The sequence below is a fragment of the Excalfactoria chinensis genome, chromosome 3, assembly GCF_039878825.1.
Source record: "Excalfactoria chinensis isolate bCotChi1 chromosome 3, bCotChi1.hap2, whole genome shotgun sequence".
Taxonomy (NCBI): domain Eukaryota; kingdom Metazoa; phylum Chordata; class Aves; order Galliformes; family Phasianidae; genus Excalfactoria; species Excalfactoria chinensis.
Window position 1 is genome coordinate 84520437 of NC_092827.1, and position 26332 is coordinate 84546768.

General features: G+C 42.0%; 1 protein-coding gene across 1 annotated transcript; it reads left to right on the forward strand.

Moving 5' to 3' along the window:
* The first annotated feature begins 62 nt into the window (after positions 1-62).
* DTL (denticleless E3 ubiquitin protein ligase homolog) lies at positions 63-22359 on the forward strand. The gene is made up of 15 exons (XM_072332461.1): positions 63-168; positions 311-436; positions 1113-1211; positions 1539-1600; positions 1692-1812; positions 2212-2277; positions 3030-3145; positions 3934-4007; positions 5212-5315; positions 6023-6127; positions 8641-8753; positions 12625-12714; positions 14475-14613; positions 18618-19459; positions 20902-22359. Exons 1-15 carry the CDS (start codon positions 129-131, stop codon positions 20965-20967), a joined length of 2163 nt encoding a protein of 720 aa, XP_072188562.1. The 5' UTR covers positions 63-128; the 3' UTR covers positions 20968-22359.
* The last annotated feature ends 3973 nt before the right edge of the window (positions 22360-26332 follow it).

Genomic DNA, 26332 nt, shown 5'->3' on the forward strand with positions numbered 1-26332 from the left:
CCCAATCCGAGCGGAGAGAGGGCGGTGCGGCGCGCACGGGTTGTCCAATGAGGGAGCAGAGGTGCGTTTGGCGGGTCGGTCGGTGGCGGGAGCTCGGTACCGCTCCGCCGGTCCGCGGGCTCTCGGCCATGCTGTGCCGCGCGCTGCTCCGCCGGGCCGCCGGTCACCGTGAGTACCGCGCGTACGCGACCCGGGGGCTGCCGTGCAGGGAGCCCGCATGGCAGTTGGGAGAGGGCTGTGCGGCACCAGGGCCCTTCGCCTCCCGGATCGCGGTGCCCGGTGCAGTCACGGGCCGCTTGTCTCGTTTCAGGTCAGTCCTCACCGCTTCCAGTGCAGCATCTCTTGGATGGCTATAGGTGCAGTAGGGAAGATGATCACCTCTCCTACGGAGAAATCGGAATGCCAGTCCCTCCCTTCGGCTGCTGTTTTTCTTCAGGTACGGCCGCATCCTGGGATGCCGCGGTGTGTGGGTCCCGCTGTACACTCGGCTCTGTTGAATGATCTGTTGGCAGGGTTCGGTGATAGCGTGAGCTGATAACAGGGAACGTGCACCTCCACGTCCTACACGTTGGGTCTTGGAGACCTTTAGGGCAGAGCGCTGGTGTGTGGTACTCTGGGTGTGCCATGGGGTTATTACAGAATCGCTGACCTGTCCCTATTTGCACAAGACCCGTAAGAATCATCGAGTCCAAGTCCTGGCTCCGTGCAGGACCACCCAACAATCAGACCCTAAATGCCTTTCTCCAAGGCTGCTCCTCCATCTCACGTCCAAGGAAAGCACTTGGGAAACATCCAAGTGGACAGGCCATAAAGATGGAGGAAAGGAACTTTCACCAGTGCTGGTGAAAGAGGGCATTGTCTTAGAAGTTGCTCCTTGACCCGCTCTATTTCCCATATACTACAGTTTTAGAACGGAATGTCTAGAAAGAAATGCTTGGCAATATTTGTGCATTTTGGGAATGGAGATCAGCGTGTAAATGTTACTTTATTTTTTCTAGCTATCCATTTGGTGTGCACCCCACTTAAAGTGCCTGTACTCCCTTCACAAAGGGAAGAGGCACAATTGTGGATCAGCCTTGTAATAGATGATTACATTTCAATTTTCTTTTCAGCCCCAAATTTTGAGCACATATTGGCAGTTGCAAATGAAGAAGGGTTTGTCAGACTGTATGATACTGAAGCTCGGAATACCACCAAACTGATCTCTAAGGGTAAGTATTCAATGATCTTCATTTGAAGTATGGGATGTACTGGAATCAAGGAAAGCTTTATGCAAGCTGTTTAAACTCAATCTGGGAAGTACTTGCATCTTTTTATATACTTTGCAGAGTCCTGTTTACAAAGCAGCCGTGTGAGTGTGCTCTTACAAAAGCAACAGGAGATGAATGGTTGAGTGTTTGCCTTGCCTGAGGGAAGCTGCTAACAAGCAACCTGTTTTCAGATTCTGATGCCTGATGTTTGTTTGCCTCCTGCAAAATGCTGTCATGCTGTACTGGACGTGTGCACTGAACTAATTTTGGCTTTTGTTCTCTTGTCAGAATGGCAGGCTCACTCAAATGCTGTGTTTGATCTTGCCTGGGTACCAGGAGAGCACAGGATTGTAAGAAGCCTTTTCCTATCTAAGTTTATTCTTAATATTTTGGCAATGGCGTGCAGAATATGATGAAAGCTTCTTATTCTATCCTCTGAAGGTCACTGCTTCAGGAGATCAGACAGCCAAGGTGTGGGACGTGAGAGCTGGGGAGCTGCTTGGCATATGCAAAGGTCACCAGTGTAGCCTCAAGTCAGTTGCTTTTTCTAGGTTTGAGAAAGGTAAATGTTGGCATTTTCCCTTCTTTCCAATTACCGCTCCTATTCTTACAGGGCTAAAAAAGGGCTTTGGAATCTGCTGGTTGCACAAAGTACAGGTGGGCTGAGCAGAGACCTAACTAGTGTTGGAACCTTGCAGTGATCTGATACTGTCTGCGTGTCTCTGATCTTAAGCAATTTTAAGACATGGCATTGAAGTCACTCAGTCCTCACTTACAAACATAAATCTGGAAATACTCTTTGTAAGCACTTTTTTCCTACAGTAGCACTAAGGAAAGACCATAAATAATCTAGTCAGAAAACACCAAAGGCCTGACTGTTGTAGTTCTAGAGGCACTTAGATGGCATTGTGCTGGATTCAGTTCCTCAGCTTTTGGGAATTAATAGCTCTCTCTCTCACAGCTGTTTTCTGTACTGGAGGCAGAGATGGAAACATCATGGTTTGGGACACCAGATGCAACAAGAAAGGTAACTGAACTTTCAGATATGTATTAATAAAACTCCACAGCTCGTGTAGAAATAGTGCTCCAATGTACTTACTGGAGTAATGCTTTTGAATACAGCATAGGTGGTACTATTTAATACTAGGTAAGAAGAAGTCAGGTAATCAGGTACTGCTTTAGTACAGTGAGAGGATGGAATAGGTAGAATAGGTCAGACTATGTCTAACAAGTTTTTTCACTTTGTCTCAGATTGGCAGCTTGATGTCTGTGTTGCCCAGATATTACCCTGTGTATTGTTAAAGAGATAAGGCAGCACAAAACACATCATTGTGTAGGACAGCACTGAGATGGGCTGGGTGAGAGCATTCACTCAGAGCCATTGGTAGGGGTGGGAGGGGGTTAATCAATGCTGGAAAGTTTCCTACCAGCATCGGAAGGAGCAAAGGAGATTGTGAGTCCTGGGAGAATCTGAGTGTGTTGCAGACCACCTACATGCAGGGTGATCGTTCTACTCTTCTGCTTCCTGGAGCTTCTCCCTCACCAGTCAGTTCATGCCCTCATACTTCTCAGTTCCCTGCCACCAGCAGTTTTCTGGAACGTGTTCTCATCATTTTTGTACATAACTAGCAGTTGATGTTTTCAGAATACATCACTGATTTTAAAAGCTTGTCTCAGCTGCTTTTTAGGACTTATTCCAAGTTTTTGCCTGTTACATGAAAACGGTGGCAAAATCAAATAGGCGTGGAAACTGACAATTTGCATGTATTTGTCTTTCAGATGGATTTTACAGGCAGGTGAATCAAATCAGCGGGGCACACAACGTGGCTGACAAGCAGACTCCTTCCAAGCTGAGGAAGAAGAGGCAGAACACAAGAGGACTTGCTCCCTTAGTGGTAGGTGCCAGGAAGACAGGCAGAACAGAGGCCTCTGCTCTGAGGACAGTGTCATGCATAGTGGCCATCCTAAGTAATTGCAGTGAGAAATATTTGGCTTGAATTCTGTAAACACTCTAATTTGTTCTTGCGGTTAGGTTTCTGTGTCATGGGCACTTGCTCTGGCTAATTTTAGACATTGTTTTCTAATAACTCACATGCCATCAGAGCTGTCTTTGTGTAAATACCATGTGAAAATACATCTGTTTTTTCCAGATAGAAAAGGAGTGGCTACAATTTCTGTTTTTGAAAGGTGAGAAAGGAAGGGCTCCATTTTTTTTTTCCTTTCTTTCCCTTCTTATTCCCTCCACAGTACACCTCCCAAATGCGACCACATAAACAACAGCCTCTCTTGAATAAGATCTTCTCTTATTTCATCTATTAAACGCTCTGATGGAATTTTCTTATTTCTGACCTGTGAGGTGTAATCTTATGTTGACCACTTCCTGTGGTCCTTTAACCACACTGCTGAGCAGGGTTAAAGGATTAATGTCTCCTAAATGAAATCTGGTATTCCGCCTTCTCCTGCCTGCAGTGAGCAGCTTGCTGGAGAACACAAAGCAAACTCTAGCAGGAGGGAGCCTGAGAAGCTCAGGCTAATTCTAGAGCAAAACTCAGGCTGGCCTATGGCCAAGAGAAATGTAGATTGGCTGAGAGATGGTGTCCTCAATGTTCACTTGGCCTTCAGCTTAGCAGCAAGACTCAGTTGACCGTGAACAGAAACAAAGTTCTTTTTTTTTCTCCTCAAGGATTTCCAGCAGAGTGTAACCGTGGTGCTGCTTCAAGATGAGCATACTCTGATCTCTGCAGGAGCTGTTGATGGGTAAGGAAGATGCCTGCTTTTCTGTTTGTTTTTCTTAGTGACACAGAAAGATTGGGAGATTCTCTTTCTAAGATCACAGTGGCTCACAAAGCTACAATTACTACATAGCTTGCTCCAAAAGTAATACCTCCTGTTTACTTCCATGAAAACTATAACAGGTACATAGAGCACAGTCACACTATTTGATAGAACAAATTCTCATCTACAAAACACTACTTTCCAATATAGTCACCACCATTAGCTGTGCATTTTTCCCAGTGATGAACAGGATCCTGCGTGCTGTGCCCATAAGTATCTGCATCAGTAGAGGTGACCCACTGTTGCTGTCGCCACTGCTGAAACATACCTCTTACCTCCTCACTGTGCTCACATCCACCATTTGGACTCCAACGTCCTCCTCTGACATTGTGAATCAACATAATAAATAGAATGCATTACTTTTGGGGTAGCCCTAGTGTTAGAACAGAGTTAGCAGAACTTGCTGCCAGCTTTCTTTGCCAAAGCTGAATAGTTCTTTCCTTCTTTACCCAAGATTGCTGTGCCTCAATGGTAAATATTAACTTTAGTATAGCAATGGGGCAATATGGATGGCAAGTAACCAGGCTATTGTTAGGCAGAGAGCTAATTTGGGATTTGAGGAGGAGATTGGAGCTTTAAATTTGTATGGGTGTACTTGAGAAAATGTTGTGTTGAGTTACAAAGGATACATTCTTTTTGATGCCAGATCTGTTGCAGCATCTTGGAGCTCAGGAAAATGTCTTGCTTTTTAGCACATAGATTAATCTTTCAGGTCTTTCAGGTTTCACTGTGTCCAGAGCCTTTCTGAGACACATAATATTGACTCTCCATCCCATGTTTTATGATAGAGACTTGCTCCTAGAGAGCAAGAGAAACCTCAAAAGGTTTTCATTTAAAAAAAATGGAATATAAAAGCATCTTTGTTATGTTCTAGCTGAGGAAAGTTGGCTTGTGGGCTTGTGTTTTGTGCTGTATTAGTTACACAAAACAATGCTGCTTCCTCATCCATGCCCAGCAGAACAATTGTGCTTTCAGCTCTGCTCTACTCTTGCTCCATTGTGCCATCACTGAGCAATCCTTATTAATGAGCAGCCTGTCTTCCTATGTTTTTAGAGGGCTCTGTCTGCACTGCAAAAGAAGGTTTGACTTTTGGCAAATTGTAGACACCTATACTCATATATTTCAGTGTGATCAAAGTGTGGGACTTGCGCAAGAACTATGCTGCTTACCGTCAGGATCCTGTGCCTTTGAAGTCTTTTTTCTATCCTGGCACCAGCACTCGCAAGCTGGGTAAGTTACTGGATAGTTCAACTCTATTTGCACTGTATCTTGCAAGACAACAGAAAGGAAGGGTTTTTACATTGTAACCTTTGAAAGCAGGGCAATACATGAAACTGTTCAGTGCAAAACCAATACTGTTATTGTTTGTATTGTTCTTACTTTGTACCTGACACCTTACAGTATACCTTACAGTATAACACAGTTATTGCTCTCAACCTGTCTAATAGCCGTCTTGATGTAGTAATGGTCATTATTCCCAATAACATGAGGGAAATCTTTGAGGATCTGACTATGAAATAACTTGCCAACAGGGCAAGATTTTTTTTTAACCTAAATCATCAGCAAATCAGCAGATGGTGTAAGCCATCAATGCCACTAACCATGAGGATTTATGAGTATTTTTAACCTCTGCTTCTACAATTGGATGTTCCCGCTATCCATTTGAAACTATCAAATAAGTGGCTTGCCTGCTCTGGAGCTGAGAATTCTCTCTAAATAGCACTCTGAATCCTCATGAGAAAATGTTGGTGTTGTGCTAAAAACTTTTGTACTCCAGCAAGTGTTCTGGCAAACAAATCATCTTTCCAATGACAGTCTCCTGTGTGACAGAGATCCTTTCCAGATTTCCCTCTCTTGACATTTCTTTGACAACGCCTGTTTTCCAAAATGTTTTGGTGGAGTTATTTGTTGGGAATAACTTCTCTCTTTGTCTTTAGGATATTCTAGTCTGGTGTTGGATTCCACTGGTGCTAATCTGTTTGCTAACTGCACTGATGACAGTATCTACATGTTCAACATGACAGGTGCAAAGACCTTTCCAGGTAAAAATGATATCTGAGGAAATAACCTGTAAAAACAATATTGCATACAGTAAGGTTCCTGAGTTCATCCACAAGAGCAGGCATCTACTTAAATGAAGCAGCTGGCTTGCAGTAGCATTGTATGGGCATGGACCCTTGCTTCAAACTTGGTCTTGATCAGCAGGGAAACGAGCACTGTAAGAGCTGCAAGCAATGTGATGGAATAGATGCAGATTGCTTGCTCCCAGCCCTAGGTACTCACAGCACTTGCTGGAACCCTGGTGGAGCAGTTTTACCAGGCAGTTTAGAGATGGGGACGGTGTTATGGACTAATGACTGGCATTGCTAACGAGATATTACAGAGCATAGAAAGACAAGTTTCACTGCCTGCTTGAAGCAGTTTTGAATCTGATCTCTAAGGGCTTTAATTCTGAATCCATGTAAAGGGATCACCTCTTAGACTCAGGTACTATTTTAAGGTGTCTTAAATTTAATTTTTGTGTCAGTTTCTGGAAGAAAGCATCCCCCACAAGTTGTGGAGATGCTTTGTCTTTTTCCAGCTTTTTAGATTCCTTCAGCTCTGTGTCTGTGACCTTTACATCAACAAGATGGTTCGCAGATTTTGGTGCACTAAAACTTCTTTGTCATAGGCCAATGGTTGCATCCAGCAAAACAGCCAATCTTATTAAATGCGCTCCAGACAGACATATGATTTAGTTTCCGTTGCCTTTTCTCAGTCTTCCAGTTAATTGCAATTAAATGAACAATGTGTTCTTCTGTATGCTCTTCAGGAAAGCAGTCAGTTGGGTGGGGATGCTGCCAAAGTGAAGAAGTGCAGTTATTATATATTAATAGGTCAGTTGTTGATTTAAACCCTGTGTGCCACTGCTGAGCTGTGGAAATACTCCCCTGATCTGTCCCACTTCCAAAGGAGGGTTGCAAATATGGGGAAGGGTCAGTAGGGCAAGGTGTGTGAGAAGTGGCTGAGGTCCCTAGGTTTGCTCAGCCCGGAGCAGAGGAGCTGAGGGAGGCCTCATGGTGGCTGCTGCTCCTCACAGGGAACAGAAGGCAGCGCTGTGCTCTGCTCTGTGTGACAGCAACAGGGCCCGAGGGAACGGCATGGAGCTGTGCCAGGGGAGGGGCAGCTGGGGGCTGGGGACAGGGTCTGCACCAGAGGGTGGTGGGCATGGAGCAGGCAGGCCAGGACGGGCATGGCCCCAAGCTGAGAGTTGGACTTGATGGTTATTATGGATCCCTTCCAACTTGGGATATCCTATGATTTCCAAGAACAGGTTCTGCCTGAGGTCCAGGCCAGCCTACCACCTACTTTTACGTTTAGCTGTCATCTTCTGTTGACTAGTGTCAACAAGTTAGCAAATTAAATCCTGGACAGAAACCTCATTCTATCTGAAAGATGCAGGACTTCTGGGGAACTGGCAGGGGATCAGTGAGCTGGCCCTCCCGCAGAGGGCAGCACATGCCTGTGGCTGCAGCAAGCTGCTGGGAGGATGCTGGGCCTCTTGCCTCGCTGGGCTGGATCCAGATGGCAGCTGCTCCAATCTAATGTCAGGAGAGCAGCGTTAGTTGGAAGAGGGCCGTGAGGAAATCCTTCAGTAATAGGATTTGCCTGTAACCACTGCGCAGAAAGAGCTGCAGCTTAAAATCAAAGTACATTGTGGGTCTCACAAGGTTTCAAAGAAAGCCAAAGGCAATCATGTGTCCTCCAGTCTGTGGGTCACCTTTGTCAAATTCATGATGGAAAAGAGACTAAAAGTCTTCTAACTGACTGCTAACTGCTTGTGGAACCTACAGTATTCACGGTGTCCCCGCTTCTGAGTGCCTTGTGCCAGGGCTGGCCAAGGGCGTGCCAGCCCCACGTGGTGCTAAATAGGGAAACTTGCCCTTTCCACCCTGATAAGAAGGCTGGGTGTAGCATGGCCAAGAAGCCACATTCAGCTCCTGCATTGGCCATCGACTCTTCCGGTGCTTGCAATAGGAAGAGCAGGAGCTATTCAGAGGCTTGAGGTGAAGCGTTACTGGGACGTTAAATATAGATGATGGACAAGTGTAGCTGACATGGCATACGTTTGGCTGACAAAGAGGCTGGCAGCAGGGGAAAGGAGTAGCCTTGGTTGCTTCAGTGGAAACTTTCTGTGCAACTGTCCTTGTTAACACAAGTGGGGCTGGCTGGTGGCATCAGAAAGAAGGAGCAAAGGGTAGCCCAGGTGTCTTGGCTTTGTGATATGGATAGAGCTAAAGCTTTAATAAACCTAATGCATTTTAATAATGCTGTGAAGAGAGCCTTTTCTGTAAACCCGCTTCACGCAGGGAGATGCAAGGACTCCTATTGAGTGATGCCTCCTGCTGCCTGCCGGCTGGAGCTCCCAGCCCTATAGCGAGGAAGCAGTACAACCACTTTCTCTAGAATGTACATGGCTAGGCAGGAAAAGCCTGTCAGATCAGCCCTGCTTATGCAACCAACTCCCACAGCTGTGTGTTGAGTGCTGTTTTTATTTTCATTGTTTTTCTCACAGTGGCGGTTTTCAGCGGACACCAGAATTCTACCTTTTACATCAAATCCAGTGTTAGCCCAGATGACCAGTTCCTGGTTAGTGGCTCAAGTGACTGCAACGCGTACATCTGGAAGGTGAGACGTCTGGGAGAAACCCAAGTGTGTAGCCCCAGGCTGGCTGCCCAGATCTGCTCAGCTCTTTGGTTTCATTTGCTTTTCATGTTCACGTAGGGCACTCCCTGCCTTTTACTCCTCCTCAATGCAGTGTGGGGTTAGATCCTGGCATGTTGTGCCCAGAGTGTGTTGTCAAGGCTAGATCTAACTATTTAATGTAAAACAGAGCTAACCTCCTGCCATCAATACATCTCTCATCACTGCTGATTATTGCAAGTTGCTGATCTTAATCTGGTTTTAATGGGCAGTACAGTCTTCTTTCAATCCTGTTGATTTAGGTGCCTGTGGCAAGTAGACAGTTCTTGATTCATATTTAGCAATGGAGTATGTCGGAAAAAAACCTTACATTTTAAGTATTTAAAGAGCACTCTTTTCTTCCTCCCTTTTTCTAGCTCTTGTTTCAGACTTAACTTTTTACCATACTAAATTTACAGTAGTTAAAGCCTTTGTATTACAGCAAGAGCTCAGCCAGAGCCTTCAGCAAAATTCCAAAGCACTGTCTGACAGCTGAGAGGCTTAGTCACTTGGCATCTTTCACTGACGTGTAGGAAATGCAAATGTCACAAAGTTAATAGCAGGGACTTCAGAATAAGGCATGCTTCAAGTTCTGTTCTCCATAGTCTACAGCCATTCAGGAATAAAGTGGACTTCTTATCTCAAGCAGAATAAATAGAAGTCACGGGTAACTGCTTATTTCAGGTTTGGGGTAATTCCAGGAAATGCTGACTTGTTTATTCCTTTCATGATGAGTTTGAAAGTACAGTACAAAGCTTTGAGGGCAGAGAGTCGCCCTGCTCTGACTGTGGTTTGAGCATTTAGTTCCTTTGTTTCTGTGAATGCTTCTTGTAAGCAGCTAGGTTGCTTACCCAGAAGGAGCAGAGTGCAGCAACATGGCCAGTCGCATGTCAGGCAGTGTAATTTTAGCCTTTCTCACTTCAGTGTGAGTTCAGCAAAAATACCTGTGCAAACTTGGGCTGTGCAGCCTACACTCACGTGTTTGGACACTTTTGTAGAAAGCAGGCTGGAACTGGGTCAAGGCCATTCAAGGACACCACAGCATCTCAAATTTTAAGCAAATACATTTAAAAGCATTTGCTTATAGGAAGTGTCTATTTTTATCATGTGTGGGTGACAGATCATATTGAATATTTATTAAGTAAATCATCAGATAATTGCTTTTAATTCCACAGTCGTGTTAGCAAGTAGGACTTTCAGCAAAACTTGGTCTTTTTTTCTGATCTGCCATATTTGAATTCTTAATTTGTTTTAACTGTTGACAGATTTTAGTGACACCGAAACATATGTGCATTTTCTGGGAGGAGGATTTACTATGTGCTGAAAATATGTGCTTAGATATTTCAGCAGCAATTAGCAGGTAATGTTGGAAAGAACTCAAAGAAGAGTACTAACTTTCCACAACCAGAGAGGTTGTCCTTGCTGAGGAAAGAAAAACAAAACTAGACATTGTCTACCCAGATTATTTCTTTGAGGAACTTTGTAAGCAATGCCAATTTGCACTTGGGTCAGCAATTCCCAAGGAATACTGTGGCTAGAAGGTATTGCTGATGTGGATGCTGTTTCTGTCTGCTTTGACATATAACATCACTTTCAGACAATAAAAGCTCACTTTATTATGTTGGTTGTTTTAATTACTAGTCTGTTGATTAATGAACTGGCTCTTAAACAACTCTAGGACTGTAAAAGCCTGGGAGCAGAGAAGTTGTTCTCTGTAAAATGGTACCTAAATGAGCTACCTCCCTGGTAATTAAAATCAGCTTTATAGGCTTGCACTTCCACAGTTTCATTATCCTCCGAGTCCTCTGATGATCCTCTTAGAATCATAGAATCTCTTACTGCAAAAGCCTTCATTCCTTAGAAAGCAAGGCTAAAAATGAAGGTTTCTGGACTCTAAATACTTTGACATATCAACGACATAAGGAAATACAAAGCTTTTCCTAATGCAATTTTTTTCTAGCACCCAACTATGGGTGATGTCGTTTAGCCTCTTCCTCCCTCATATTCTAATGAACACACCATCCTTTGTTTCACAAAATGGTAAGTTGTGTGTAACTGGTTTAGTTTATACTAATGCACTATAACATCAACTTGGCCCAGCTGGAGGAATTCTCTTCCTCTGCTTTCCTTTCAGCAGTCAGTGACTACTAAACTGTTCTGTGTGCAGTGCAAGACTGCTCTTAAATATAAACAAAGATTTTCTCTGCACCTCCGTCATTTATTCCCTAAATAGGGATTTAGTTTCTATGGCATTACATGTTTCGTCAGAGACAGGAATGCTCTGAACAAGGCAGTTAGTGGATATTTAATCAGAGATTGCCTCTGCTATGCCAGGAAAAAGAAAACATGGCCTATTATGAAGAACCTGTTTATATCAGAACAAGTTTAAGACGTAGAAGCTGGATATTCAATTACAGGTTGTAGGAGGGCATCCACAAGAAAAAATGTGTGTAAATCAGAAGCCTTCCCTGATGTTTTACATCTCTCTTTGAAATCCATATGTAACATCTACTCCTTTTCCCACACGGTAAAGGATCGGTTCATTCACTTAGTCATGTATGCAAATCCCCCTTATAAATCCCCCATATAATGTCATGTCGAAAATGGTGACTCATAAATCTGGAATGGGTTCTCTGCTGAAAGCATGCAAAACTTGGATATAATCTGTGTGTGTGTGTATTTTCTTCCTTGTGCTACCTAATGCTTGAGCTTCAGTTGTATCTGTCACTTACACAAGCTGTAATTGAAGAGTAGTAATAAGAATAAAGATTAATAATAATAATGAGAAAGGTTTCTATGAAGGGTAAAAGAGAAAAGGACTGAAGTTTAATGAGCACATGTGCTTTAGGGAACTTTTTAATCAACTCTTAGAGGCTCTCTTGCTCATTTGATTGGCAGCCACCAGTTCTGAAGTTAGTAAGTATTCATATATTGGACTTTGTTGTTGTTGTTCTTCATTTTTAAACCATTTGTTTTAGGGTTGTTTTTAAAATAGCAACTGAATATACTTACCTGTTCTCATTCAGAATGTGATCTTCTTAAACTTTTAAGCATCTCACCTAGAAGAGATAGAGATACTGCTTTGCATAGTGTGCTGTGCTGACAGCTCTGGCAGAAATCCCACGTGCAGTAGGAAATAAAGAAGTGTTTCCAGGCAAGTCAGTGCATCTCATTGCTGACCAGCTGCTTTACCTTTAGCAGTGGAACATGAACTGATTTTTAGAGCCCTGTTAGTTCACATCTCTCAGAAGAAATTGGCAACAGTATGCAATGCGGGGGTATGTTCTGAGGAAGGAGGGGTGTTAGGATGTCCATGAAGTGTCGAAGTGAAACTATGGGCTTGTCCTACATGGGCTACTGATCAGCTGTCATGGAGTAGCCATCCTTATTAACATCATCCCTTTGAAAGTGTTCCCTTGCTTTGAGGCATTCAGTCTTACAGAGAATCTTGCCTTTGCACAGCTGCAGAGCTGTGGTGTCTCCCAGGAGGGTACGACACCTCTCTAGGCAGCCATTGCCTGAAAGAAGTCCATGAAGTTAGTAATAGGGATGGAGGTCTGGATTTGCCTCTCAGCTTCAATGGACTGTGATTGTAGGCAGAAGGATTTATCATTTGTGACACTGAGGGAATGGTTTAGTGGGCATGGCGGCAATGTATTGATGGCTAGACTAGATGAGCTTTGTGGTCTTTTCCAACCTTAATGATTCTATGATTCTGTGAGCTGTCTTGTATGCTTCACAGGTGGATTGTGAAGGTCTTTCTTAGTGGTGTATGGGTCTTCTGATTCTGTACTTATTTTTCTATGGCATTTCAAAGGTTTCTGAACCCAGCCTGCCTCCACGGATCCTTGTTGGCCACACTCAAGAGGTCACCTCCATTGCTTGGTGTCCGTCAGACTTCACTAAGGTTTGTTTTCTGGAAAACTGTCTTCACTGTGAAACAATAGATGTGCCATGGCAACATTTGCTTTTCAAAGTTACAACCGTATTAGTTTATTTGAGAGGAAGTTATTAGTTAATAATTTCCAGAAATGCTCATTTTTTGAGGGCAGTGAACCAAGCTTGTTACGTAAATGTATTAGAACTTCTTCATTATTCTTTAGTAATTTGGGCTATTTGATAAAACCTAGCAAATTGTGAATGAACAAAGACTTCTGATTAGAGCTTGTTTTACTGCCTGTGAGAGGCAAAGTTGTGAAACCATTTCATTGGATCTTTCAAAACCCAAAAACTCGCTTTGCGGTTCCATACACTGCTGCCTGACCACTGCTATATCTGCCAGTCTTGTACAGAGTGGTAAGAAGTATGCCCTTTAAAAATCATGTGGTCTCTTCCCTCATTACTGTTCTTATACTCAGAGCTGTTTTCCTAACACATATTTGCATATACACCCAAAAATTCATAGTAAAATTGCCAGTAATAATACTCCAAGTATCATTAGAACGAAAGGAATTGCAGGAGGATGTTGGAGTAAATGATTGATTTAGATCAAAATGAGAAGTAATTCTAATAAATCCTAGACAGTGCCCTAATAATAATTCCTTGCACTTCAGTGTTATTAAGCACGTCAGACACTTTGCCCACCTTTCACTGTAGCACCAGGTCTTTAGAAAAGCTTTACACAATGTAGGAGAATGGGAGTCTTGTAGGCAAACAAGGATAATTGTTTTAGCTATTTAAGATGTACATTGGTATGTGAATTGGCATTTTAGATGAAATCTGTTGTCTGTGTGACCTAGTGTTCTGATCATGGTTTGGAAATGCAGACCAGTACAGCCTTTAAAATGTATACCAACGCAGATAAAAAATAGTTAGCCACAGTACAGGTCATGAAGCATGGAGAAAGTGAAGACACTGTGCTAAGAAAGGTCAAGAACTGCTTCAAGTGATTTGAGAGGCCAGGTTGCTTTCTGTGAGCATAATATTGGTGTCACAGAGGTCACAGTAGAAGTACTTTCCTATCCAAGATTACCGTGATCTTCAGCCACAGCATTTCCTTCTTGCTGTTGATTCCCACATGAGTCACCAGATAACCTATCCAAAGAGATCTGTACAAGAGTAGATTAAATGCTACTGCTTGTTTGAAATAGATTGCACGGATCATTTTGGAACACGTGAAGCCACAGCAGGAATCTAGGCGAATGTTTCCAGCAGGGTTGGTTTCTCTGCCAGATACTGCTGACATCTGAGTCTGTAGAGATAGCGCCTAAGGCTAATGCAAAAGCCTTCCAATGTCACCTTCTCTGTGCGTTGCGAAAGTTTGTCCTCAGGCAGAAAAGGTCCTGAATAACAGACAGACTGAGATGCAGGTGCAAGAAGCAGCATGGCTACTTTTAGCTACTGAGCAATGAAAATTGCAAAACATGCACTGGCCCTTCCTGAGCAGGCTGTCCTCTGTTACAGAGCTGTACAAGGCAGATGGTGACTAGGATTTCCCTAGAAGAAAGATTTGATTTCCCCTTCAAAGCAAACACTTGTCTGTGGTACAGTAATGGAATAGAGTTGGGTTGTTCTGTTTGTTTAATGGGCAAATCTCGTATCCTCCTCAACCAGATTTTGCCCTGCATACATGTTGGCATGGTGTGCTGGGCGTAGCTGTCCTAGCTCATTTGGCCTGTGATCCACAGAATGTGCCTTGGCCACTCCCCAAATGTACTTATATTATAGATTGCCACATGCTCCGACGACAACACAGTAAGGATCTGGCGCCTACAACATTATCCTGAGGAGGAAGAATCAGTGTCCAGCAAAGCCAAATTGGTGGGCTGGATCACACAGAAGAAATCAGAAGAGCAACATGGAGCAGGTAAGGCCCCTGTGATATCTTGCTCTGCAGCATAGCATCTGAAACTTGGCTGCTCACCAGTGAAATCCTTTGGCCTGTCCTAGTCTTCTCTTTTTTCATATTAGGTAATAGTTCATAAAGCCAGCCAAACACTTCTACTTGTAAATACTTCTACTACCACCAAGATGAGCTGGCTGGAATAGCTTACAGTATGCTGAAGTCTGCATGACCAGCCCCCAAAGTAAATATTTATTAATACAACTTGTCAGGCAGCCAGGTCTTCAGTGGGCATCAGCAGTGTTTGATAACTGAACGGCCAAAGGAGATGTAATGTGTACATGGACTTCTTCAGCCAGAGGAGCTGGAAGCCAGAATCACCTGCTTCACTGTTGCATTCTTACAGTTCCAACTAAAGAGGATTTGATCATTGGCTGTAGCAGCAAGTCATATTTTTTCATATCAAATGATAACTGAGAGAAGTAAGACCATGCTCTTTTTCTAGTTTCATGTTTTACCCTGCAAAGGGCTGACTGCACAGCATGGGAACTCTGAATTGTTTCCTCCTTCCCAGTGGTTAAACTGTGGGCAGCATTCTTTGCTGCTGCTATTAATTTTACATCTTGTTGTAACTGACTGTCCATGCAGACAAATGGCAGTTAGTTCAAGTGCTTCCAAAATGCATGTAGACAATCACAATTGTGAATCACAATGTGATCTTAATGTTACAGAACTGATCGATCATGTCCATCAGTTCAGATGTAATACTTTTCTACAATGCCTAGGTGACCAGACCAACCATCCTGCATGCTCTCACAGCTAGCAGGCAGATCTCAGCTCTGCCACGCTCAGGAATATCTAAGGTTGATCAAGATCATGACAATATATTCATCTGAAGAACTGCCAGCAGGAAAATTCAGTAGTATGTCTGTAGTGTAGCCTTGGTTGTGAATTGCAGCTTCTGTCTGGAAGAGGAACAGCTCACTGGGCAGTACCCCAGAGAAAAGAAAGGAATCCTGCATTGTAGTGCTACTTTGACTTGCCTGGAACTTGCATTTTGTTACAGTAGGGTGGGTGAGAGGCAAATAACCCTGACAGAGAGAAATAAGGTGAGCTTCTCTGTAGTGTGGCTTTGAAACTGGTAATACAATAGCTTTCCAGCAGCTGTTGGCATGAGTTCCTCTGTTCTACCTATATTTTCTAGCCACTCTCTGAACAAATTTCACTCTGGCTAACACATATAAGGGCTGAAGGTCTCCAAATCCCACTAATGTGATAATATTATATCTAACCTTTTGCCATTGAGTAACAGTCTTGCAGGAAGTTTGCAAGACAATAGCAGGGAGAGTGCCAGCACTGCTCTGCCGGTGGTTTACGGTTTGTATGTGCATTCACACTGCTTCAGAGCGGGCTGAGAAGAACACTTTGTGTATTCATTTCTGCAAAAGAGAAGTAAATGTGAGTCTAGTGTAGAAGTCTGAAATCCAAAGTGATTTGTATGCTGGAACTTTACAAGTCAGCTTCAGCAATTATACTAGAAAAATAGCTTATTTCTCCTGGTTCTTGCTGCATTAAAGCAACACAGGAGGGAAAAGGAAGTGCACAGACACTGCAAACACAACAGCAGACTTCCTGCTGACCTTGGCTCTTGAACACAAAGCATGTGCTGTTAAAATATAGGAGTTATCTGCAGAGACTGATTCAAAGCAGGCAACTAAGTAGTATTTCAGACCTGCTGGGATGAAGTCTAGGTAGTTCTCCACCCATTTGTGTGGAACGAATTGTGAGGCATAGGATGCACATTAACTGTTGACCTATATTATGAAGTGTAGGAAGTAGAGTTTCCTTTCCTTTGGAAACTGTTTCTGTGGTTTCCCTAATTTGCACTACTTTCTCTATGCTTTTGTGTAACCAAATTCCTGGAGCAGGCCTGCGCATGGAAAATTCATGACTCTTAAATCTGAAGATTCATAATACCGTTCTAAAGAATTTGCAGCAGAGAAGGTGGGAAATTTCTCAAATATCTGCATTGGTGTTATTCAGCTTGACTGCAGATACTCACAGTATACGGAAACGTGCAATGCTATGTGGAATGGCAGCATGAAGGGGAGCAGCCTGAGACTGGCTCAGCAGAAGCCTGATTAATGTATGCAGTCTTACAAAAAAGCTTCATGTTCATCTTCCTTGTCTTAAATTTGGGGATACAACTAGTTTGCTTTTTGCCATGACCCCCCTCCAGCTCTCATAACAGCTTTTTTTCTGTTATCCAGGGTCTCCACAGTGTAGCTTTCACATTGGTATGGGATTGAGAGTGCTCAAACCCAGCTGGTCATGCCACATTTCTGCTGTGCGGATTTGTGGATGGTCATTAGAGAATGAGAACTGCTGAGCTTGCTTCTTTTCTTCTACCTCTAGGAGCTTAATTTTGAAAATGCATTGGGTTCCCCAGCTGAGATATTATTGTTCTGTAAGTGCTCATTAAAGTGAAGATTAAGAGACCCAATCTTGGCAGTGATTTTCTCTTAGTCCAAGTTGAAGTAAGTTATTATGAAGTAGCGCATTTTGTCTGGAAAGGAGCCTTTAATTCTCTCTGCTTTTAGGTGATTTGTAGTGAGATCCATTAATATGGTGTCATATTCCTTTTGCTCTCATGCACCAGTCGTTTATTTTAAAGGGCCAGATAATGTAATAAAAGGAAGGGTCAAAATAGGCTTATAATGGTATCAAAGAGTCATGTAGGTGTTCACTTGACATGTTATTTGTCAGACAGACCTACATCCTAAAGTAAATGGCAGGTTATTCACACTAGATTTCTCATTGTCCTAATGAAGTACTTTACAGCAGCTAATATTGAAAATTATGAGTTTGGATTAAACCTTCAGAAAACAGTCAGAGCTCTTGTGCTCAGGAGAGGAAATACTTGGAGTCATTAATATGCTATCTTATTTGATTGCATCACCCCAAGTTAGATGAGTAAGAAAGCAGGAATCTGAGAGACCTGTAAGTGTGTTCTCTGTTGGAGGGTCCCATAAAAAAAATAATTCTCTAGTATTGCTGCAGACTGAGATCTTTGTTATGATGCCCGCTGTTATTGTTAAGGTCCTCATGAGGTCTTAGGTGTAAAGCTACCTCTGACTACTGTTTTAATAACCTGGGTTTTCAGAAGCTTCTGCTTTAAAAGCAGGGGATTTTAACAGCTTAACTAGCGAGCTCCAGTGCCACTGTGACTTATTTGTCTGGGGGTCATTTGTTTTAAAGAAGGCCAGTGACAGATTTTTTTTCCTTGGGAATTTAAATCCTTGCTGGGGAGGTGAAGAATTTCTCACGTGTCATTGGGTGTGGTAAATAACTACCATCTCTGTCCTAAAATAGCACTGCAGAAAATTCTCCATCAAAAAGACAAGAAGGTGAAAGTATGTACTTTCCCATTCTCTTTTTTTTTTTAATCTTAAAAAATTGCAATTGTTAATGCTTGACCAGGAGCATTGATCATGTGGTATGGCATTGCATAATAAAGCTTTCCTGGTATAATTAGCTATGGGACCTGCTTACAGTACCTTTGTCCCTTAGTTCAATCATGAAACTGTTAAAGATTGGGCAGATAGGCTGGCCAGCTGCAGATAGAGAGCCAGCCTTGTTTTCAGGCAGCTTCCCAAAGCAGAGCTGTCCGGACTGAGCTATTGCAAAGCTGCCAGCAAGGCTAGATAAACTTAGAAGATTCAAGATCTGTTTTGTCTATCCATTAGTCCCTCAGCTGCAACTTAAGTAAGGGTTCTAGTCATAGAAGGAATAGAAGTCAGACATTAAGCCAACGTACTGTATTATACTTAGCTGAGTGATACAGGATTATGTGGACTTGTATCAGTTTAACTGTTAATAGAAGCATCCATGCAATCTAATTCAGCAGGGTATATATGAGAATCGGGGCCAGCACTGAATTAATCTCCTAGAGGGGACAGGTATGAAAGGGCTGTTTTTAGTCCGCTGCTCTGTGTTCCTCATCAGACTGCTTATTTTTGCTCCATCAGGACGATCAGCCAGCCCACAGAATACTCCTGCCAAGGCCTTCTCAGTGGGCAACCCATGTGCTTCCTCACCACGTCCAGCTGCCTGTGCTCCCAGTTATTCTGGAGACCTTCCTCTATCTACAAACACTCCAACAATCTCTCTCAAAACACAAATGGCCTCAGTCTGCACACCAGCAAAGCTGAGTGGAGCCAGCCCACGTGCTTCTCCCAAACTGGCGCCTTCCTCCAAAATGTCCATTAAACACTGGATTGCCAGGACTCCGTGCTCTTCCCCAGAAGTAGGGAAAAAGACACCTTCACCTAGAAAAGCCCTGGCAGAAGTCACACAGAGTCTCTTGGAAACATCTAGCACTCCTAAAGCACAACACATACAGGCTGAAAAGCGTGCCAAGAGAAGGCTGGACTGCAGCAAGGAAGATGAAGCAGGGCAGAAGTGTCTGCAGGCCTGTAGCTGTGTGACTGAACTGGACCATGTGGCTAAGAAGTCCAAGCTAAATTTATGTCACCTGGCTGCAGGCCAAAGAGCTTGTGATGAGGGCTCTGTAAGTCTGGCTGACTTGGATAACGAGCATGAAGACAAGAGCCACAGCCCAAAAGAGCTTTCTTTTCCTGGAAAGCTTGTTAATCCATCCAGCACTCCAACTCCCCCTCTTGTTTTACAGTCTCCCTGTGAGAGACACTCAGATGTAGTAGATAAAGAGAATAGTTCACCAGAAAGAAGAAATTGGCTGTCTGCTCTGGGAGAGAGGCTACGGACTGGCAAAGCTGGCAGCCCCCCATCATCTTACAGTTCCAGTGCAAAACGTCAAGAGGCTGCGGCAGTGACCACCTCACCAAAAGCTGTAAGTAGGATGATCAGGGACAGTGGTAACGAGAGAAGTTATTCCTAGCTACCACTGTCCCCTTTCTACACACAGTCAGATCTCTCTTAAACGTTAGGAGAATTGTCTGCTATCTTTGATTATGGACAAGAGAGATGTGATTCCTCACTTAGTAATCTAGGTATATTAATGCTGTAATACACAGATCCATTCCGTGCAGGAAGACAATTCTTAAGATGGTCTTGTACCTCCTTTGAGAAGGACTTAAAGCACACAGAAACTAAGAAATCCTCGTAGCTCCCAGCTGGATGTTTGAAGGCTGTGGCTGTCTTCTGAAATACAGCTCTTCTCTGAGAAGCACAATAATGACAGCACCTTTCCTGGCAGATCTACTGTTCAGCGTCACATCTGCCCGTTAATACTAAATACTACTGAAAAGCCACTTGAGCACTGGAAGAAAGATCTAAATTTTATTCTAGCCCAAGCAGCAAAATAATTTTTTACTCATGTTAAAACCATGAGCTAAATAATGCCTCCAGTTCTTTCTACAGAAAACTAACAGAAAACAAAGGAATCGCAGAAGAGTCAGAGGGTGGGATTTGACCTACATAACCTTAGTTTTGATATATAAGAAACCTGTCACTGAGCTCATCCTAGGATCTGAATGATCTGCTTATAAAGCAGCTAGAGAAGTTGGCATGAGGACTGGAGGATTTAATACTGAGAAATTAGATATTTAAAAAACAAACTAAACTCCGAAACTGGGCTCTAGGTCCTAAAGCATCTTTGACTGAATATTATTTCAGTACTTTCCAAGTAAAGTTCCAGTTGTCAAATTTTCACTGTATTTTCAAGTGAATATTTGATGCTAGAAGTTGTTGCGTGTTTAGGGCTTATTTTGCTGAAATATCTCACATCTCCTTCAGTCCTTCTACAAGGTGTGGAGTGTGCAAACCACCACACCTTGGGTCACAGCAGTTGAACTCTTCATCTTGTAGTGATACCAAGAAAACCTGCAAGTGCTTGTGATTTATGGTGTACCTGCTTAAACATAAAGACTAAGATTTGCCCTGGAGAGTGATTACCATGCAACAATTATCTCTCCCACATTGTATATTCTAGCTCAAATTTGGGATGCCAGTGGTCTCTGTTGTGCGCGAAGCTTGTCGTGGTGCCTAGCGGCACTCCTTGGTCTATTGCATCTCGAAGATCCTCAGCCCTGGTATCTGTGGTAGGGAAGGTAAAGCTGCAGTCAGATAAACCCAGTTTTTAGACTGTTTCCTGTAGGTAGTAAGCTTCTTATCTGTGAGACAAACAGATTATACAGTAAGGAACTGTTCAGCTACTATCTTATTTGAGAAGCTAAACAAACTGGAACAGTGATGGAAAGGAGACTTTAAGAATTCTGCATCATACAAACTGTTAACTCAGAAACATGTCTTGTTGGTTTTGTTTTTTTATAGGCTGTAACCACTCCAATTTCCATGAGGAAGATCTGCACGTACTTCCACAGAAAGCCGCAGAACTGACTTGAAGTAGTGTGCGGCTGTTGCACCTGATGGATGTTGGATGTTGACACTGCGGTACTGAGACCGCATTCAGCACAGCTGACAGAGTGATATGCCAGCATTACACAGTTTGTTGTTGGACATTAGTAAACTCTCCTGTTTTAAAGCCTATTAACACCTGAAATCATCAGAGCATAGAAAATTAATATGATACATAGAGACTCATGCTCTTTTATTCATGTCAGGTAATGGATCATTTTTATAGAGAAAACAGTATTTTTTATGTGATAGCTGTTATAAAGAGAGCAACTGATATGATGTGTATTGCTGACAGGCACATGAAGTTTATCCTTCAATGTTACTAATCTGCCATTGAAACTTTCTTTATTTGAGAATACTGTGTGAAGTACTGTACCCTCCAGAAAAGCAAATGCTGTGTCCAGAAGCCCATTCTAGAGGAAGAGCTGAACTACTTTGTACTGAATGGCATTTCCAGTTAGTCCTCTACTACAGCATGAACTACTCGATTCCAGCAAGGAAGTTTTGAACCTATAAATACAAAATAATTTGAAATGCCTTTGTGTCCATCTCCATCCAATCACACAACTGGTGATTATCGTCTAAAAGAAGAGAGGGTGTAATTGAGTACTTAATGCCTTTACTCTTCTTGCCATTGCTTTCCTTCTCAAAGGCTGAAAACTTCAGTACTTACCAACGTAGTTGGCTTTTGGACCATCTGCACTAGAGCTGTAGAGGCCAACAGTTTGTCACTTCTCTGAAATAAAATATTGGCAAAGTGTGTCACAAAAGTAATTGCCAAACAGCATTCCATAACAACTGGTTGCTCAGTGACTTCTTACATGTTCAGCCCTGAAGCAAAGGCATTAGTAACTGCTTATAAAATACCTTTATGACACTTTTATAATACAGTATTTATGAAATAATAGCTTGTAAACGTGGGGCCACTTCACATTTTAGAAAGCACTTCACAAAGTTTACAGATTAATATCTACATGCTTTGCCACCTCTAAGTCATCATTGGTACTGGCACAACAAGATCACTGGCTGAAACAAGATCACTGGCCTGCTAGGTAATGATACTGACTCCAAAGCTGTTGTTTCCACGAGGGTAGCCGGTAGAAGATCTGTGTCTTAGATCTGAGTATTTACTCTGCCTTTTGGTATGATGGTTTCTATGAACTTAATAAAAATAAAACTGCAGTCCCAATTAAGTCTTTATACTGCAAAAGTGCTGAGGTTTTTAAGGCGAATGTGTTCCAACTGACCTTTGTTTTCTGACTGAAGTTTTCCCACCTACTTTACAGCATTGGAAAGTGCAGTAGCCGAAAGGATTTAGATGCTGGTTTGTTTTGTTTGCTGTGGATTGTGTTTTGCAAGGCAATAAATGACATGAAAGAAACTGGCTTTTGTAAATGTTCTCTCACAGCTACAAAGCAAAAGTAAATGGGTGAAAAAAAAACAAATACTAGTCATTGTCAAGCTGCAGCTTTTAGTAGGAGCACTTGCTATTTATAAGGGCCAGAAAAACTTCCTCTTGTTTACTGAATTACAAGCCATCATTGTATGATCTTTGAGGAGATGTTATTAAGTTAGAAGAAAGCAGGAAAGGGAGTGTAGTTCTTTGGACATTTTTTAGTAGTTCTTGATTTTAAAGAATCGCTTTTTAAATGGATTATCTGAATAAATAATAATCTGAGAAAAACAAGAATAAAAAATTACGTTAGTTTAATATTAACGTACTTTGTGTAGATGGAAGTAGCAAAGAAAAATAACAAAGGCAACCTAGGAGGTCTGCAATGTAATTCTGTCTTAATTTCAATTAATCAGAGAAACTGTTTAGCTTGCCTACAGCCTCTGCAGGATTTCTCTGTTCAGCTTGTAAATAACAGCTTGCAGAATAAGCAGATGTGGACCCTCTCAAAGTATTTGAGTGTTTTGTCAGTCGTTTCAACAGTGATAGTGTTTTATGTCCCTCTATACCTTTCACAGTATTTTCCTCTGGCAGGAAAGTTCTACATCCAAGATGTTACCTCTTGTATATTGTAAAAGGCTGCCTAGTGATGATTTACACTAATGGTGCATCTCTTAAATGAATAATCTTAACTGGAGATGTGAATTTTTTTTTCCTCTTAAATAGTAGCTATTTAGTGGAGCAATTTGTTTTGTGGACTATCAGTTGCAATTTCTTACACTTCAAGCTGATGCCAGCCTGGTTCAGAACCAAAAGAAGTAAAATCACTGAAGTTTACGTTCTTCTGTATTGAAGTGCCTTGATCTCAATGTGATAAAATCATGTCTGCAGGAGCACAGAAGAAGAATCACATAATCACATTTCAAGTGATTTAAGGTAAACACTGCTCTCTTTACCTGAGATGCTTGTCAAACTAAGCATCAAGGGCTATGAACTGTTGTTTTGAGCTAGCAAGCCATATCTCTAAATTATCTCTCTGAAAGTTTGATAAAAATTCTACTCTATGGTTGAAAGGGATCTCACAAACCCTATACATACATATGTCTTGTCTTATCCATCTTGTAGGTTTTTCCATGCAGATCATACTGCTTACTGATGTACTCTGCAGTGTTCATCTTCTAATTGCCAAGTGTGATTTGGGAATGACCATGGCAGCTTCTGATAGTACTGTTTCCAACTAAACTGAGCAGTCAGTTTAGTTTATCAAGCAATTTTATAGTTTGACAGTGGCTTGAGTTAGCCTGGCTTGCCAAAGCTGAAGAGTTACCCACAGGTTCTGTAGAGATTAATGGCTTTGGCAAGATTCTTCTGTTATCAAAAGAATCCCATGGGGAAGCCATCTAAAAAAGAAAAAAATAGTAAATTGCCACAGTTCCCTAACTCAAAACCCAGTTATACCAGTTGAGAGGACAGAAGTTAGAGTCTGGAGACACCGTCACCCACTCCAGTGGATGATGTCATCAAACTGTTCCTTCAAGTATAGAACTGGTAACTTTTTGTTAGCCAGGGAGTACTGAAGACTTCCTTTGGCAGAGTTTTTTCTGCAGCCGTTGACCATGGATGACATCTGAATTGTTCATCTTACTTTTGAGTGTTCATACAACCCTGCAAACTGACCTGCAGTTAAAGATAAACCATGGTGCCACTGAAAACATGGTCGGTACTATCTGTATGCGGTATATAATTTCTTTACAAGCTTTTTTTAGAAATAGATTCTTTTCAGCCAGTTTGCCAAAAGCATGTTAGCTGGCTGTGTCACCACACTCAAGGGTTTAACCGTAGGCCTTGCATCCAGAATGTCCTATAAAGACACTCCTTAAGGTCAAGTATTAAGAATATTTTGTAATCAGTGCTGATTTGGTTGTAAGTGTAAACTGGACCATCTTCAGGCCCATTGCAGTCAAAGTTCATTCCTCCTTTCTGGAGCTGATAACAATTTTCCAAGTGAGTAAAAAATATCACACTTCATTTCTCTACGTTCTGTTAATAAAACAGTTCATCCAGTGGCTTGCATATTTTCCTCCTTCTGGTTCATGAATTGCCCAGTCTATAATAAAATAGATTCTGCTCCTATATGGTATCCCTCTTCTGCTGTCCAAAGAACAGCTTTGGCCATAACCAAGTGGTCTCTCTGTGCTGTGCAAAAGGAAGTGGAGAAAGCAAACATGAAGTGCAGCAAGGAGCCTGTATGTCATTTTTTAAATGAGAAACATTTCTTATCAACTCCCTTTTAGAAACATGCACTATGTTACTAGGAAAGCATGAAACCAGCAGGTTTGAAGCAAAAGTAAAGCCAGAGATTACCTTTCATTTTTAAACTTCAAACTGGATTATTTGTTTTTCAATCAGAACACATAATTTAAGCCTTATGGAAAAAAAAAATTAGGGACTAAAATTACAGCGAGATTATGACAGGAAGACCTATTACCCCAGGCTTGTGCAGGTTGTGAGACTTGGATGCAAATACAGGAAAGGGTTATGCATAACAAAGTTCAAATACCCTGTTACATTAACTTCAACATAATGTCTTTAGCTCTGTTAAGTGCTAAATGCTTAAGCATTTCTTAGTTCATTCTTGATTTAAAGGCAAAAGGTGATCACAGGTCTATTACACCTGTACATCAATTATTCTAGAGGTGAAATACTAACTGTGAAAAGACTCTAATTTGCGTTTTGAATGTATCTTTCCATTATTAGAACACACATTTATTTATGTACTTATTTATTTTCGTTTAGGTTAAAGGTATTTCTACTACTATAGGCCTTTCATCCAATGTATAAGAAATCCAGATATGAGTCTGAACCATCCCTTGGTCTCTCTAGTGAGCTAAATAGGTGGCACATACAAAAGATCAAAATATTCCCAAGTCTAAGTAAAACAGTGAAGGGAGCGCTCCATTCCTTCATACCAAAGTACCACTGTAGTTGTTCTACCAGTATTAACACAAAGCCACTCTGTGTCTTTCATTCACCCTGAGGACTCAGCTTTATGATGTACTTCTCCCCTCTTGTCTAAAGAAGAAAGGCTGAATTGTTTGGTAAAGTATCCTTAAACATCCACTTCTTTAACTGTGCCTGGATTTTTTATTTGGACCATGAATTTCATAACTCCCTGGTTGCCCTGTGAGTGTGTTCCCACCTGCTGCTGAGAGTACAGCTGAAGAGTTGGACTCACACACCCAAGCAGCAAAGACAAAGCTCACTGAATAAAGCTGGTCATTTTCACATTAACTTACCTGTAACTAGTGAAATACAGTACACTCTTGTCTGCCTGGGGTTTCATCCTTCTATCTCTGACACCATCAGGATAAAATCTCTGTTTATTATTCTATTTCTGCTCCTGCAAGAGGTGTTAAATATTAAGAAAAAAACAAAACAAAACAAAACAAAAAACTTGTAATAGCCTGTAGGCCACTTATATACTGAAGCACGAGCAAAGTAGGCTGTGCTGACAAGAGCTTATAAAATACAGTCAGAGTGTATTACTGAATTATTCAGTGTCACCATTTCTTTTGTTCTGCTCATTTTCATGGATTTACTGATGGAGGAAGCGACAGTGTGTATGTGAGATTAAGGAATCTACTGGATTCTTGAAAACGTGACTGAAATACATAAAATGACCCTTGATTTGCTTAGGCTCTGATTTGCTGTAGGTAGTTGATAGCAAGGTGGTCACGTGAAAGTCGGGAGTGTTGCATCACTAGAAATTGGTTGTTTGTACATACGCAATTATTCTAAGAAGTGGAACTGCAATGATAAACAGAAAGCTGACGTTGGCAGAATTGAGCAGAGGAAAAATTATTCCAGGCAAGAACAAAACTGAAAGAACAAAATACATTGCATAAGAGGTGCCACTGGCAGGAGAAACAGCTTCACGTGCTTGTTAGGTACACA

Bases quoted from the DNA above. Each gene is read 5' to 3' on its own strand.
- DTL (XM_072332461.1), top strand. From the start codon at position 129: ATGCTGTGCCGCGCGCTGCTCCGCCGGGCCGCCGGTCACC. The intron at 4,008-5,211 runs GTAAGGAAGATG...CATATATTTCAG, and splicing joins TCTGCAGGAGCTGTTGATGG to TGTGATCAAAGTGTGGGACT. The intron at 6,128-8,640 runs GTAAAAATGATA...TTTTTCTCACAG, and splicing joins AGGTGCAAAGACCTTTCCAG to TGGCGGTTTTCAGCGGACAC.